The sequence below is a fragment of the Eptatretus burgeri genome, chromosome 6 (assembly GCF_056783735.1).
Source record: "Eptatretus burgeri isolate ZD-2024b chromosome 6, Ebu_testis_v1, whole genome shotgun sequence".
In the NCBI taxonomy this organism is placed as follows: Eukaryota; Metazoa; Chordata; class Myxini; order Myxiniformes; family Myxinidae; genus Eptatretus; species Eptatretus burgeri.
This window is the reverse complement of record NC_140966.1, coordinates 78,357,379-78,373,919: the sequence shown is the minus strand read 5'-3', so window position 1 is coordinate 78,373,919 and position 16,541 is coordinate 78,357,379. Positions and strand designations below refer to the sequence as shown.

Below are 16,541 nucleotides of genomic sequence, written 5' to 3'. Positions count from 1 at the left end.
TTTTCGTTTTCCCCCATGTTGATTTTCAAACCTTTGCTTTCAAACACCCTCTTCCATTTGTTGAACTGTGATTCCAACTCCTCCATTGATTCTGCAATCAAGACAAAATCATCCGCATAAAGTAATTCAAACAACACACCTTTTCTTTCTAACTCTGACTATACGTTGAGTACCGTCACAAACGGGAGCGGCGAAGGCACCGATCCCTGATGAACGCTCATGGCCACATTGAATTTTTCAGAGAAACCACTCCCAACTTGAACTCATGTCGTCGCATCTTCATAAAGTTTCATTACAACCTCCACCAAAGCCTCAGGAACATTTATTTTGTGTAGCTCCCATTCGATGACTTTCCTGGGGACTCTGTCAAACGCCTTTTCCAGGTCCACGAAACACATGAATAATTTATTTTTCTTTTCTTGATAGCACTCCTGACTCCTGCATGCGCCTGACTATGAAGATCGCATCAACCGTACCTTTTCCTGGCATGAAACCATATTGTATCTCATCGATTTTCACCACCTCCCTGAGCCGTTTCTCCAACACTCTTTCCACAAGTTTCATTCCATGTTCCAGTAGTTTCACTCCATGATACGATCCACATTCCATGACACCCCCTTTACCTTTGTCGATGGGTACCAAGGTGCTTTGTTTCCAATCCTCTGGCATGCTCTTACCTTGCATTATCTCATTTGCAACCTGATGTAATACTTCTAATCCATGAGGAGACGATGTAAAATGCTCCTTCGTAATGCTTGATGGACCACCTGCTTTTCCATTCGTCATACTTTCCAAAGCTTTCTTTATTTCTCCCTTTGAGATTTCTTTCACTGGGCCCTCTGTTCTTTCAGCTTCCACTAAAGTCTAAACCATCCCACTGATTTTCCTGATTCATGTTGGATTCCATATGCTCCTTCCAGATTCTTCTTATATCTTCATCAACAAAGAAAATCCTCCCATTTTTATCCTTTATACAGTTGCTTTCAGTGATGTCACGAGATTCCATCTTCATTATCTTCAGTTTCTGAAAACTTCCTTGTCTGTTCATCTGTAACTGTTCCAGCTCTTTTTCAGCTTCTTTCTTCATGGCTTCTGCCACCACCTTCTTTGCCTTCTTCTTATCTCTCTTGTATCTTGCTTTGTTTTCTTCCGTGTTCTGTTTCTGCATATTCTTGAAACTTTCTTTCTTTATTTCGATGGCCACCTTCACCTCTTCGTTCCACCACCAGGTTTCACCATGACGTGGTTTTCCTTTACGAACACCACAAACTTCATTTGCTGCTTGTTGAGCACAATTCCTGTACTTTGTCCAGATATCTCCATCTTCTTCCTTTTCCTTCCAGAGAATATCCATCCTTTCAGCAAATTTTCTTTTTACTTCTCCATCTTTCAGCTTCCAGGTCTTTGTATGCTTGCTCTGTTGCTGTTTCTTTTTCTTCACCTCATCTATTTTGTCCACATCCATTACCACCAAGCTGTGCTGGAGTTCACCAGGAATAACTTTCACATTTCGAATTTTCTTTCTCCAACTTTTTCCTACTAACATAAAATAGATCTCTGTTTCTGCTCCACCGGACCGAAATGTTGCCTTTTTCTCATTCTTGAACCAACTGTTCATGATGACCAGATCCACCTCTGCGCAAAATTCGAATAAACTTCTTCCTTCATCATTTCTCCTACCAATACTAAAACCGCCATGTACAACTTCATAGCCATCCGCATCTTTACCCACATGACCGTTGAAGTCACCAGTGACAATTAAAAATTATTTTGGCCCCGTGCTCTCGACTTCTGCTGTCAGATCTTCATAAAACTTTTCTTTTTCAACTTCCTCTCGTCCCACCTGCGGCGCATATCCACTTATCACACAAACTAATTGCTTACCATGTACCATTACCACCACTAGAATCCTGTCACAAATTCTTTTTATATCAATAACATTACCACTCAGTTCCTCTTTTATCAAAACTCCCACTCCTGCAGCTAAATCACCACCTGACCACAAAAACTTATACCTGACCCCCATCGCACCAACGAATCTTGCTCCACCTCCTTTCCATCTTGTTTCTTGTGCACAACACACATCCACTTTCCTCTTTCTCAGTTCCATTGCTACCTCCATACTTCTTCCCACCATTGAACCAATGTTCCAACTCCCAAACCTCAAGCTTGAACGCACATCGGGTCTAGGAGAACCATCATTGGGAAGGACAGGCCTTCGCGAACTTGCTTGAGGGTTTGTACCATTCTTTTTGACGTAGGCTGGTACCGCCCACGGCAACCTACAAGCTGGTTGCTGCCCATGTTGAAGTTGTCCTGCCATGATGAAGTTAATGGAGCCTAAATTTTTATGCTGAGCATGCCCTTGCTTACCACCAACCTGTCACCCTAGGAGCGAGTGTAAATGGCCGTTGGCTCTCCCATGAGCTCCTCCACCCTTTGACAGGTCTTATTTTTAATCCTGCTGGGTGTCCACACACACCCTCCTCACCCGGTTTTCCGGGTGGGGTGCCGGTTTAGTCGCCGACGACATGACCATGAACAGCACAGTACCGGTTTACATGGTTACTGAGTAGCAGGTTACAATTAATATCAGGTTGAATTAATACCAGGTGGGGTTGACTCAGTCTGTCATCCTTCTGAGGTCGGCAAAATGAGTGCCAGCTTGCTGGTATCCTATGTCGAAGTGGCGACCTCTCCAGGATTGTACCCAATAGCCAAGGAGACTGCTTCGGCAGCACCAACGCTCTGCACAGAGTACTGTCCCAATGGATGGATGGTAGCTTAATAATTGTCTTGTTTGAATGTGCACCATCCAGGGGATGCTGCATGGTGATAATTTTGTTAAGGATTAAGGTTTAGGAAATTGTTCATATAACCCCTTGTAATGTCTCACCGGATGAGGTCGAGAAGAGTGACAGCGCTGTTGAGAGGGGTTGTGTTGTCCAGAGAGTGAGGGGGGTGGGGGGGGAGGAGCTTTACGTCGCCTTCCAAGGGGTGGAACTATAAGCTCCTCGAGAGAGTGGTGGAGTTTTCATTGACCCGAGAGGGTTGGGAGAGAGATAGGAGGGAAGAGGAAAGGGGTCAGAGAGAGAGAGAGGGAGAAGTCAGGGTCAGAAAGAGGGGTGGGAGAGAGGGGTAAGGTTGGGAAGGAGAGAGAGAGGGGGGAGGGGCGAAAGAGGGAGAGGGGTGAGGGATTCCGGCAGATGTGGCGCCCGGTTTATCATCCATCCAAGAGACGGCACACACATCGAATCACGCTGCCTGTGAAACACCAGGATGACGGTTTGTAGCTGGCTTGGGATGCAAATCCAGACTACACAAGCACGCGTACCTTTCAGCTTTCCAGTCGTGATATGGCGATTCATTATTTCATAACTGACGACATTTTTTACTCATTGTGATCAAATAATTTATTTTGCCTTCCTGCCTCCGGTATAGAACTGCGGTATCGCAATTGACACTTAAGAGCATGCCAAGCGGCTTCACCAAGCAAAATGGTTGGAGAAACTTTTAAAATTGAAACGAGAGAGTGCGCACAGCTGTAAGGACGAAGGACGGGAACAGTGGTGAGTTTGAGGTGAAGGTGGGAGTACATCAGGGATCGGTACAAGGTCCACTAGTATTTGTAGTTGTGATGGAGGTGCTGGCTCAGAGCGCAAAGGAGGGTTTACTGTCGGAGTTGTATGTAGATGATTTGGTGTTGATTGCGGAGAGTCGGGATGGACTGAAGGAGAAGATGAATAAGTGAAAGGAATGTATGGAGGTAAAAGGTTTGAAGGTGAATATCGGAAAGACGAAGGTGATGGTAAGTGGTAAAACATGTGGTGAAGTGGGAAGTGGCCATGTGATGGGAATAGAGCCTGTGATGGATGTTGTGAAGAGAAACAGGTTAAGATGGTTGGGTCATGTGTTGAGGAAGGATGAAAGTGACTGGGTAAGAAGAATGATGGAAATGAATGTAGAAGGAAGTTGAAGACTGGGAAGGCTGAGAAAGATTTGGCTAAAGGTGGTGGAAGAAGAAATGCGGGTAAGGAAGTTAACAAGGGGAGATGCAGAAAATAGGCCAAAGTGGAGAAGATCGTCATGGGGCCCGCAAGGCTAACCCCCGCTCTTGCAGGGAAAATGGCCTGAAAAATGGCACGCCAACAAAACGGTTGATAATAAACGGCTTATGAGGCACGTGATAGGCAATCACCGAACCGTCATATTAAACACACACCTCCCGGAGACACCCGAAATGTAAACTATGTCTTAATTGGGCATTAAATGAACACTATCATAGGAGTCAGAACTGCTTGTAAGTTCGATTATGGAGCTTCAATTTTGTAATTTAGCTTAGTTTAAGAGATACTCGTGGTGATCGCATACGGAAATGAGCTAAAGGAACGAATGCTGGCATCTCCGGCCATTTATAAGCATTGCAGTGTATCCAGAGATTTGCCGCGATGATGAACAGACATTTGATATTCCTGAGTAAAGTGAAAAACAGCTATCGTGAAGAAATCGTTGCGGCCTGTTCCAAGTCAAGGCGTGGTTGAGCAGGTCAAAAAACATGGAAGCTGCAGACCCCAGCACGTTTAACCAGGACATGCCAGAAAGACCCCATAGAGAGTGGTGACCAAGGGTTGTTTGATGAAGGATATAATTAAATAAGGCCGTTAATTATCTTCAAAAGGGGTGTTTTAATTAACCCAAACACCCACATTTCACTCATGCACTTCCTTGGAGTTTACTTAGTGTGCATGCAAAGTTTCAGGCTGCTCGGTTTCATGGTTTTGGAGTTATGGAAGAGGCACACACACACACACACACACACACACACACACACACACACACACACACACACACACACACACACACACACACACACACACACACACATTAATTTTAATATATATATATATGACCGGGCGTAGTGGCGTGCGCCTGTAATCCGGCTACTCGGAGGCTTGGGTTGGAGGATCGCTTGAAGACGGGAGCTCTGCACTTGGCTGCACTTTGAGAGGGTGTCGGGCAGCCCGGAATCATGGCGAAACCCAATCCTTATCCCTGTGTCGTAAGAGGCGACCAGGGTTGCGTCAGGAAGGGCATCCGGCGTAAAACCTATGCCAAATCAGTATGCGGATCATAACGGATGATCCGCTGTGGCGACCCCTAACGGGAGCAGCCGAAAGACGAACAACATATATATATATATATATATATATATATATATATATATATATATATATATATATATATATATATATATATATATATATATATATATATCTCAGAACTAAAAGTTTTTGGTTTAAGGAGGAAGATACACAATAATGGTCTGAACTATTACACCATAGTTTCATTGTAGTATACACTTCCTTCTCTCTCCTTGTTTTCGACTTTGGTCAAATATTCTTGATAATGTTTCTGCAAAGAAAGTAGTCCACTTGTGGTAATTATCTGTTTATGGATAATTACTTCAAATTTTTCTCAAGCTCGGTGTTACATCACGAAGTTCCCCGTCTATTCAATGGACGTTAAGCCTGTCGTCCCATCTGCGACTAGCATTACTTGATGGACATTAAAGATCTCATGTTGTCACTCACCGTCAAGTGAGCGAGTTCCTGTTGGGTTTGAGGGATGAAGGGGGTGATTAAAAGCCTTTGGCCAATTTTTATTTCCCAATGGGAAGTAATCATGTTTTCCAATTTTATTTCCCAATTTTGATTTTACATGTGTTGGTTACTCTCATGGTGGAATGGTGTTACGTTGGTGCACCAAACATTGAGGCCATTCAGCTGCTTCAACAAAACTGTCCTGTTTCATTTGGGGTTGAACGCTTTTAGTTTTGAAAATAGACTTTTAAAATCTCTTGACTCCTGTCCATTTATGAAGATTGTTGAGAAATAAGAAATTCTCTCCTATTTATTTTCTTTAAGGGACTGACTTAAATCTTTCACCGTGACACTAAACCTTAACTTCTGCTCCAGGTCTGCGGCAGAGCAATTACACATATAACCAAGCTGACACGAATGTCCTGGTCTCTGCCGTGACGTTGGGTAAGCACCTTTGTCGCACTGCATCACCCAGCGCCATAAATATGCCAACTCCATCGATGGTTCCCCAACAGCAGCCAGCCATGCCTACAGGTAAGTTGTATTAGAAAATAAGTTGTTTTGTCGTCGTCTGTGAGCTGACTTCATACCCCTTGTCCTCCAAAACCTCCCTTTCTATTATTTCCCCTGCCATGAATCTCCCACTCGTTGTTGCCATTCCTACCTCTAACCCACTTCCTTCCCCATCAAATACCTAATTTTGTGCACTTTGATTTTGCTTAGTGATGCTCCATGTGCTTCTCAACCTTTAACCTCAATTTCTGTGTCTCACCTTCCTATATTCTCCCTCTGTCCCTCCCAGGAAAGCTTCCAAGCTCCATAAAGACAAACATAAAGTCTGCTTCATCAATGCACCCCTACCCACGCTAATCCAGCTCTCTTGTCCTTGCTATATTGTGTCTCGTGGCTGGCTCACAGCTCCGCCTCCCGTTCTCCTGAATCCGTCTCTCACGCTGTCCCGGAGATGTTGCCGTCGGGTTTAATTTGATCAATAAAGCCATAAAACACAAGGTAGCTCACCGGTAATGATGTGTTCTCCTGGTAAACTGTGCTGTTTACTCTACTTTTCATGCCAAAGAGTTTCTGACCATTTTTCCTCGTTATTGGTAGTTGACTGTTTTCACTTTTGAGGCTGAGTTGATAGCTGCCTGACCTTAATATCCAGGAGTTTGACTCTTATTCTCTTTGCGATATTCACTGTGAAGCATGGCTTCATGAACCTTTACTCGTCCAAGGAAAGGACATTGAGCCTGCATTGGGAGAGATCTTTCTCAACAGTGAACAACTACAAACCCTACGGGTTGGTGTTGGAAGCAGCATTTCAAAGCTGTCACCTTTTGTGCACGTGTTTCTACCTTAATTGAATCGTCAAACTCTAATTGAGCTTTAGATTGCAAAGCTTTTTGCCTGATCTTAGACTGCTTAATATTTCTGAAGGTTTGCGTTTTGGGATGTATATATCAGGATGAAATTGGTGCTCTTGTAGCCACCCGAACATTGTCTTTCCCAAACCGTGCTCGGTACAAACTACCAAGCCGAGTCTCAGACGAAGTAGTTAAGACGCATGGATCATCGTGGTGCTTCGGTAAATACGGCAAGGTGGGGAACAAGATAATGTCCTAGAGTGGTGAGGCAATACCTATCATTTTAGCCATGGTGGGAATATTACCACGACAGAGAAAATCAGTCATAACGGTGAGGGGAGTGGGGGGAGGGGGGCGGGGGTAAGTGGAGAGGGTGCAGTTTGCTTGCTGCGAGAGCAACTATTGAGCAGCATGTATTGGGAGGATGAGAGAGAAAGAGGGAGAGTGAGGATGTGTTCAGGTGGGGGCAGGGGGGGGGAGGATGGGAGGGAGAGAGATGGAGATATTTTGGGGACTTGGAGAATTAGATAAAATATGAGTTCCCTTAAAGGGAACTTCAATGCAGGAAGAGGCCATTTGGCCCATCAAAGCCGATGCTGTTATTGACAACAAATTGTTTGTCCTTGCTCCATGTCCTCCTAAATGATGCGTGTCAAGCAAGGAAGCAGCACAAGGCTGGTTTTGGTAGATGTATGCATGTCATATTAATTTATATATTACAGAGGGCATTACTTTGTATCACCACTTAAAACTATACATTGGAAACGTATTTTCACAAATTTATGTTAACAGTCCTGAACAGCAATGTTTATACATGTTAATGGTTTCATCGAAGGGGAATACATTTTGTTATATACTTCTTTGCACCTTTCGTGTCCATGGTGAAGTTGTGATCGCTTGCAAATCAGGAACTCCTCTCTGTTCATATTCTACTTCTCCAAAACTGATGGTGGGGTTTCCAGGAAACCTGGCAGAGACCTTTTATATTTATGGTTGTTGTGGTCGTATTTGTTGGACGCCCCTCCTCTAAACCACCTCCCTTCCAAAGCAGCTGTAATTCGTGATTAATTGCCTTTATAAACTACAGTGAAAATTAATGTATCAATTCCCAATAATTGTACGTTAAATGAGTGACACGTTTAAATGGTGGAGAATGGTCTTATCAGTAATTGCTCCAATGCTAAGCCTATGATTTTTGTCAAAATCGTCAATTGCTCTCTTTGTGGACCATGCTGAAGATGCATCGAAATGACCAGATCAAAGGAGGAGTTGCAAGATCATTTCACATAGTTTCAGAACCACTATTGACTTTACATCGTGTTACGGCAATGGTTTGTGCTAAACTACCTAACTGGTTTCCATGTCCTGGAGGTTTGCCAGAACCTGTTGAGGTGCTGAATGAGGAGTCAGAGACGCTGAGATTACGGGTTTCCTGGGTCAAAACTAAGATCCAGGCTTTCAATGACATCTTGGATGTTGCTGTCCTGTCTGTACCTGTTTGTGGTGAGGATGTTGAGGGCGTAGAGAGATTCACTTACCTTGGCAGTGATATTCATGCCTCTGCTGGCTGTGAGTCAGAGGTCAACAGACGTCTGGGTCGGGACTGGGGAGTCATGGATTCACTGGATAATGGGGTGTGGCGCTGCCGGTACCTGTGCAGGAGGACGAAAGTCCGAGTTTTCAGGTCCTTGGTGCTTCCAGTCTTGCTCTATGGATGTGAGACTTGGTTTCTGACCAAGAATCTGGGACGGAGGCTTAATTCCTTTGGTACCAGGTCTCTTCGGAGAATCCTTGGCTATCGCTGGTCGGACTTTGTGTCCAACGAGCGGTTGCTGAGAGACTCAAATGAGATTTGTTACCTGTATAGTCCGTGAGCGTCAGCTGCGGCTGTATGGACATGTGGCTCATTTTCCTGACGCTGATCCTGCTCACCAGATTCTCTCAGCGAGGGAGTCTCGTGAGTGGAGGAGGCCAATGGGCCGACCACAAGCCTCGTGGTTGCAGCAGGTTGATCGGCATCTCAAGGAGATGGGGATAGGCCAGGAATCTACCTGAGGGATGGCCAGACGGAGGCTCTTTGAGTACCAGCGGAAAGTGGACCTAGCGACGCGCTGCTCCGGCGTATGCTCCCATAACTGACCTGGTTACCATTTCTGGCCTGGAGAAAGCTGTATGAACACTCACCTTTTCGTCACTGCCTTGCCCCAAGGATAGCGTAGACTAACTGGAGAGTTAGAACACCTTACCCACACACTCTTGATAAAAAAGGACGTGGGAAGGGTGTTTTCAAATCTTGCTTTGCATTTCCGAACACTATCTATATTAGCGTTGTTCGCGAACTTTGAACAACAGGTGCAATGGCAACCATACGAAGCCGATGGGTCCATCAAAACAGTCTCGAGCTGAGCCTTCTAACAACACTTGTCGGAGAAATTGATGATTTTGGAACGATCTTTGAGAAAATGATGTAATAAACAAACAAATATTTTGGATGAAATTAGTAAATATATAATTCAATTGAAATAAAATGAAAGTTTTAAAGGTTGTGGAAAAAAAGAAAAAGTATTGAATTGGAAGTTTACCGCCACTGATGAACCATCTATTACGCCACCTTATATGACACGTTAAATTAGTTATTCGTGCCTGTCGTTTGTGTCTTTTATGACATACCTAAAAACAGTAAGTTTCTTGTTTGTGATGATTCTCAATTTTGTTTGACTACGAGGCAGACAGACTGAAATAATCGCTTTACTGGAAGTGCCCATGCACACTCGGGATGAGATTCCTTACGATTTTGCCAAATTCAGAGCCAAAGTTCTACTAAACTGCAGGTTCAGGTTCCCTTCCATGTTCTGATTCGTGTTCTACAGTGTTCGTAATATAATATTCATTTGAAATCAAGTAGTTTCTCGATCATTGACTGGGCTGATTGATTCATCAATTTGTGTGCCATCCATTGGATGGGTGCTAGATGGTCGTCCCATCTGCCAGCATGCGTTGGTGGACGTTAAAGATCTCTTGGTGTCCTTCACGAAGCGTAAGCGAGTTATCGCCAGCAGCGTTAACAAATTCCACATTCCTACCATAACCAGCAGAGGGAATTCTATCACCGGCACAGCCGTGCCCTCAGCCAGTGATGCTACCCCACAGCCTTGTGCTCAATACGAACGCAGAATAAGATCATCGACTGACATCTGTCAGATAGACAGAGTGAACCAATTGCTTAACCCCGCTTTGCACTTCATGTGTGGGTTAATTATAAAATTGTTGAGGAAACACTGGACTCTGCATTGTTGTTTACTTGGTTGAGACAAAGGTTTATAAAATAACAATTGACACAGTTTGAGTTCTGCAGCTTTATTTGACGATGTCATTAGCATGTGTTGAGGTACAAGCAAGGATTCCAATGGTGTGTGGAGAAGAGGGAAGGATTTGTGGAGGTAAATAGGTTGTTGATTGGTTGTGGGCTTGTGATGTGTGTCATGATGTGGTGGTGGTTGCTTATTGTGTTGGGCTGTACTGAAAATACCATGTCTTCTGCATGAGTGATTGAATGTGTGTTTGGGAATGGGGATGAGACCGACTAGCAGATGGTTTTATGTAAAGTTTATCATGATTGAATAAATGATATGTGGAAGGGGTAAGGTATTCGGGGCCATATATTTATTGCATACGCACGGATGGTATTGAGGCAGGTGTGTACAGGTGGGATTGGGGGTGCGTAGTTTGACAGAGTTGTGGTAGTGCGTATGTACTGTACGATCACAATTGTCATGAAGAGTCACAGAAGAAATCACGAAGATCTGCAGGGATTGGCATCCGACATGGTTGTGAGCCTCCACTTTTGATGGACTGCAGTGAGCAGCTGGATCAGAAATACATTGGAAGGCAGTCCCACCCCGGCAGGAAAAGAGCAGGACAAAGGAGTTGAGGTGAGCTGTCGGTTTGCATGTTGGTGAGTTCACAGGAATGGGATAGTCAACAAACTCATGTGACCCAATGGAACCAGAATGGTGCATATATAATGACAGTCCATACATTTGTTGTATACTGGCTTTCTTTTAGCAATAGGAGTTTGAATGGATTGCCATAACTGCAAACTTTTGGAGTCGGTGGTCATACCTTGTTAAAATTGTGATTGAGGCAAATGGTATCCCAGCAAGTCTTTCAGTACAGGACCTAATAATAGGCAGACATGTATGGGTGTTCAAAAAGGACCTGGACAACTTTGGTTGTTAATACATTTAGTACCACAAATGATACGCCCTTTGTTTTATATCATACAGAAACTCGTAGTTTTTTTCTTCATTCTCAGGTCTGGTGGTTGTAAAATAAATTGGCGACTCTACAGGAGAAAGCTCAGTGCGTCGAATGGCTCATCGAGACGAGATCCGACATGCAGGTTCAGCATAATTTCCGTACAAGGTATGGAAGTAATCCGCCATTGCGGACTCTCCCCTCTTCCTGTCCAGGCTGGATTTCCTCAAGGTAGTATTTTGGGCCCAGTGCTTTTTCTCGTTCTCATCAATGATCTCTCCGACTCTCTGGAAAACCCTCTTTATCTCTCTGCTGATGACCCCACCCTCTGCCGTACCATCTGTCATCCTTCAGATCATCAAGCAGCAGTCTCTTCACTCTGCAGATGTGGATAAAATCACAAGCTGGTCTAACATGTGGAACATGTCTTTCAACCCTGACAAATCTCATGCTCAATGTCTCTCCGAAAATCCCTCCTTATACTTTCTCCACAATCTTCTTTAAGAAGTCCTTTCATTCAAACTTCTGGGCCTCACTATCTGCCATAATCTTTCCTGGGAAAGCCACATCTCCAAGCTGGCCACCCCCAAAGCCTGTTGCCGATTGGGCATCCTCCGTCATGCAAAGTCCTTCCTGGGCACACCTGATCTCCTGACCACGTGCAAAGCTTTCATCCACAACCTCATGGAGTACTGCTCTCCCCTCTGGGCTGGTGCTACCTGAGTTGCATCCTTAAGTCCATTCATCAGTTCTGGGTGCTCTGAGACTGTCTTTATCCACCTATCCTTTCCCATTCCATTGAAGGCCGATATCGAGTGAATGCTTGAATGAAATGCAATACCATGTCTTCTCCTAGTTCTGTTGTAATAGTGTGCATTGGCACAAACTTCTTCTTATGACCAGTGCTAATCTGCAAGAACAGCTCCTTGACTCCAGTTATTGAGCAGTTTCTTGAATACTTACATACATGCATTCAAATACAAACTCAACAAGATAACCCGATCATTGCCCACCCATGGTTTCCTTTGCATGTGCGATGTGGAGAAACATCTGAGAATCAGCTTCTTCATGATTAGCTGTCAGTTCAGGAACATCATGATGGTGCCCAAGGGATGGGGACTCTGACTGGTCTTTTTTATGTCATGAAACCCACCAGATGGATTGAGTACACAGTCCGGCATAACGTTCTCCTCATACTTCACAATCCAGTCTTCCATAATGAAGTTTGCCATATTTGTTTCCATCATGAAGTTTGCCGTATTTGTTCCAAGGGCAAACAACTGCAATGTCCTTGCATTTCATTCCAAGGATTCTGCTCAACATCTTATCAGAAAGCTCTTCAAATGTTTTGCAGGAGACAGTGTCTGTGCAGACTATTCGAAGGAACATCATCAAGTCTATCACTCCAAGTGTCATTTCGGATGACTCTGGTAGGTCAGCAGTTGCATGATATTTGTCGAACCATGCAAGTGATTTACTTTTTTGTGTCTTTCTCATTGAGCCATCCCGAGTGGAATGTGTGAGAGCCACTGGAGTCAATTCGTACTTCAAAAAGGTTTCGCATGTCCACAACTCGAGATTGACCAATGACTGCCTGTTGACTGAATATTTGTCTGTCAATAGTCAGTATTTCCATTGCCTGCTTTCTTTTGTTACCTCTGCCACCAAAGATGAACGGAGGTGTTTTCATCCCTGTTTGTCTGTCTGTCTGTCTGTGAGCAGGATATCTCAAAAGGATTCAGACGACATTTGGTGGGCAAGTTGAGTGAGTGACGAGGACGGATTGCTTCGATTTTGGTGAAGATCCGTATCTGGGTTCAGCCTGGTGGAGGTATGCGCTCTTTACCGAGTGCTCTTCTCAGTTTCCAATGGTTTGTTGAGGCTGACAAATGATTTCAGGCCTGGTTCCTTGATGGGGTCAAATAAGTCTTTCTTCCCAGTTTGCAACCTATTGGATTATGAAGTCTTTCATGAAATTGCTTCATTCTCTCTCACTTTATTGAGACGTTTTTACGCATCATCTGGTGCTACTGTAAATGCAGCAATATTTATTTCCAAGTGGTTGTTTGTTCCATGGGCTTGTTCCCTTGTCAATTTCAAAGGGATTTATCATTCTCTCAGGAACTGCAGTCACTGTGTCTTTCACTGCAGAATCATCCGTCCGTATGTATACGCTTTACAGTGGAGTACTTTCTTTGTGAGTGGCAATTTAATTTGGTGGAAACTGACAATTAAATTTTGCAGCTTAAATTAAACCACTATACACACAAGTATATTTATATTACATGATTTCAGCTGTTTTCATGAGTAATAAGTAATAATTGCATTTTCTATCGATCTGTTGCATATTTTCTACAGTATTGATTTGTGATTGATATCTAAGAATGAAAGATTTAGAAATTGTATATTAAATCTTCATCCAGACATTCTTAAGTTAAAGTTTCTCCATAAAAACATACAAATCGAGCACAGAGGTCTATGCGTGGGATGACATGTATGTGAGCAGACTTCATTTCTCAATCATAAAAATTTCAGGATCAACGTCCATCCTCGCGATCGTCTACCCCCGTGGGCCTAATAACTGACAGCAATGAAAATTTTCTCGCAGACGAAGTACCCAAAACCAACAGAAATCTGGTCTGCCTCTGGCCTAATGAGTAACTTTATAGCTTTATGCGTTTGCTCCGACGATGGGTTAATGCCCGAAATGTGAGCTTCTCCTTGCTTCCAACAGCAGTTAGCAGCATCATCCATCATTCTACCTGTCCGCCGGCGCAAATCGACACTAGAGTTCACCGATAAGACTAAACCTTCATTCCTACAGTATGTCTTAATCTATCACACATCGATTTTCTGTGCCCTGAACACTGTCGGCCTAAGATGAAGAATTGATGATGTACTTTGACTCGATTAGATCATCCATTGCTAATGCTGTCCCACATCTGCATTTATCTCTGTTCCCACCCTTACATGACTTTGCCCTTACTAAACTAACATATTGTTGTATTCCTTTACGTCAAGGTGCTTTTCTTTCGCTCTACTCACCATTTTACACCAACGAGCCGTCAAACCTCTGCCGACCACGTGATGAAAAACACCGATGTGACCGATATGCTTCGATGTTTCAAAGGAGTTATTTTGAGGTACCGGGTAAGGGTTTCAAAATGTTTTAATCCAACCAGGGAGGAATGGTTCTGTATCATTGAGACTGCACAGATGCTCGTTCTTTTTAATGTCGTTTTGAGCCAGAGTGGCACATTCTTCCCCAGCGAGTTTCATGATGCCATTTGAATAGAAGTTTTGTTTTAAAAAAAAAGGGCAAAATCAATCACAATAATAATAATTAATCACTCAACCCGAATAAGTGGGGATTTCTAAATGCTTGGAATTGCTCATATTTTGTAATGCAGCCGAATCGTTTGTGTCTTGAGTCAGTCTTGTGTCTGAGGCCAGCAATATGACTTTCATCTGACTTTTGCATGATTGGAATACTTGCAGTGAAGAATTTTAAATAACTATTGATGACTTTCCAAAGTGCTTGAAGACGGTACCTTCGTATGACTCATGAAAATGCCATTTTGACAACGTGCTTGTGTGCATGCACGTACGTACATAGGGACAGCTACTGTTTTTAGGTATGTGATTAAGGCGTGAGTACAGTTATGATGGTGGATTGAGATGGGTGTTTCGTATACGAGATGATTATGATTTGTTTCTTAGAAGCTATAATTTGTATTATCTTGGGGCCTAGTGTCAAATCACAAGTGGGTGTTGAGGGATAAGACAGCAATCAACAAATTGTGCTGATGTCATTCATGGTACAACCATAAAGGCAGCACTTTGTGGACATGGAGCTCAAATGTCTGCGCGGCCGGGTCGAGGAGCCAAGGTTGGGAGATCTGATGTCCTGCGGTCCAGGTTCCCATGATGTATCCATCGCTGGCTTGGGTCTCCAAGGTGCTGGAGTCTCGGACTCCCTCCCACTTAGTTCCCATGACTCTGGGAAAGGGACCTGGAGAAGGATTACAAAATAGAATGCTGTAAATATATATATTTTTTTTCCATGGAAATGGATGGTTATAAGTTTATATATATATATATAAATATATATATATATATATATATATATATATATATATATATATATATATATATATATATATATATATATATATATATATATATATATATATATATATATATATATATATATATATATACACACACACACACACACACACACAGGGGGCTGCAAAAGTACGTATACAGTAAGGTATACGTTTTGTTTTCATGACTGTATACCTACTTTTGCAGCCGTGTGTGTGTGTGTGTGTGTGTGTGTGTGTGTGTGTGTGTGTGTGTGTGTGTGTGTGTGTGTGTATGTATGTATGTATGTATGTATGTGTGTATATATATATATATATATATATATATATATATATATATATATGTATATATGTATATATGTATATATGTATATATATGTATATGTATATATATATATATATATATATATATATATATACGTATATATATGTATATATACATATATATATATATATATATACATACGTGTTGAGGCTCGAATAAGAGCTAACACACAGAGTGTACAAGAAGGGGAGCAGGAGATGAGAGGGGTGGGAGAGGGAAGCACAAAACAGTGGGGAACAGAGATATTTTAGGAGAGCTGTGGAAGGGAGAGGGACGGGGCAGGGAACATGAGGTAAACAAGATGGACACCACAGGGACTTTCAGGAAGGAAAGCAGGGAATTTGAAGAAGGTGGGTTTAGGGTGGATTAACGGGTAGAAAAGATCATGGTTTTGGATGGGGGAAGACAAGAGATGGTGGTGAACAGCTGTTTTGAAGAGTGAGCACTTGTTCCAAAGGTGGGGGAAAAAAAGAGGTAAAAAAGATAAGTAGAGGTGTTAGTGGAAAATGAGAAGCTTTGTAATTCAGAAGTGGGTCAAGGGTGAAAGGTGATGGAGCGAGCAGGTCAATGTCATGGCTGGTTAAAATGAAAAAGCTATAAAAGATTTGCAAATTAAAAGAGCTCACCTCATTGCCAATCCAGGGCCACTGAGACATGCTCGCGTCCCCTTCCAGCTCTTCTCCATGCCACATATCACCTTCTGAGCACACATGCACCTGAGTACTTAGTGTCACAATATAGCTTATCCCCATGTTGACAAGTTCATAATATACTGCATGTTCCCTTGCAAGGAACTTCAATCAATACAAGAGGAGTCCATTAGGCCCATAAAAGCCTGTGCTAATATTGCCAACCTTTGGCTGTTTGGCCATACTCTGTCCTATTTACT

At 43.0% G+C, this 16,541-nt stretch overlaps 1 protein-coding gene and 1 long non-coding RNA gene across 5 annotated transcripts in view; one reads left to right on the top strand and one right to left on the bottom strand.

The window, feature by feature from the left end:
- Positions 1-6,614, top strand: part of MED8 (mediator complex subunit 8) — a 33,012-nt gene extending 26,398 nt beyond the window's left edge. For all 4 annotated transcript variants that reach the window (XM_085885799.1, XM_085885798.1, XM_085885797.1 and 1 more), the window contains 2 exons: positions 5,976-6,134; positions 6,403-6,614. In XM_085885799.1, the coding sequence (XP_085741925.1) occupies positions 5,976-6,134; positions 6,403-6,470 (227 nt within the window). In that variant the 3' untranslated portion in view covers positions 6,471-6,614. The remainder of the gene's footprint in view (positions 1-5,975; positions 6,135-6,402) is intronic.
- Positions 6,615-10,305: 3,691 nt separating this feature from the next.
- LOC147025132 (uncharacterized) overlaps positions 10,306-16,541 on the bottom strand; it is a 28,299-nt gene continuing 22,063 nt past the window's right edge. The window contains exons 2-3 of the long non-coding RNA XR_015059363.1: positions 16,279-16,352; positions 10,306-15,233 (exon numbers count right to left, since the gene is read on the bottom strand). This is a non-coding gene — a long non-coding RNA (uncharacterized LOC147025132). The remainder of the gene's footprint in view (positions 15,234-16,278; positions 16,353-16,541) is intronic.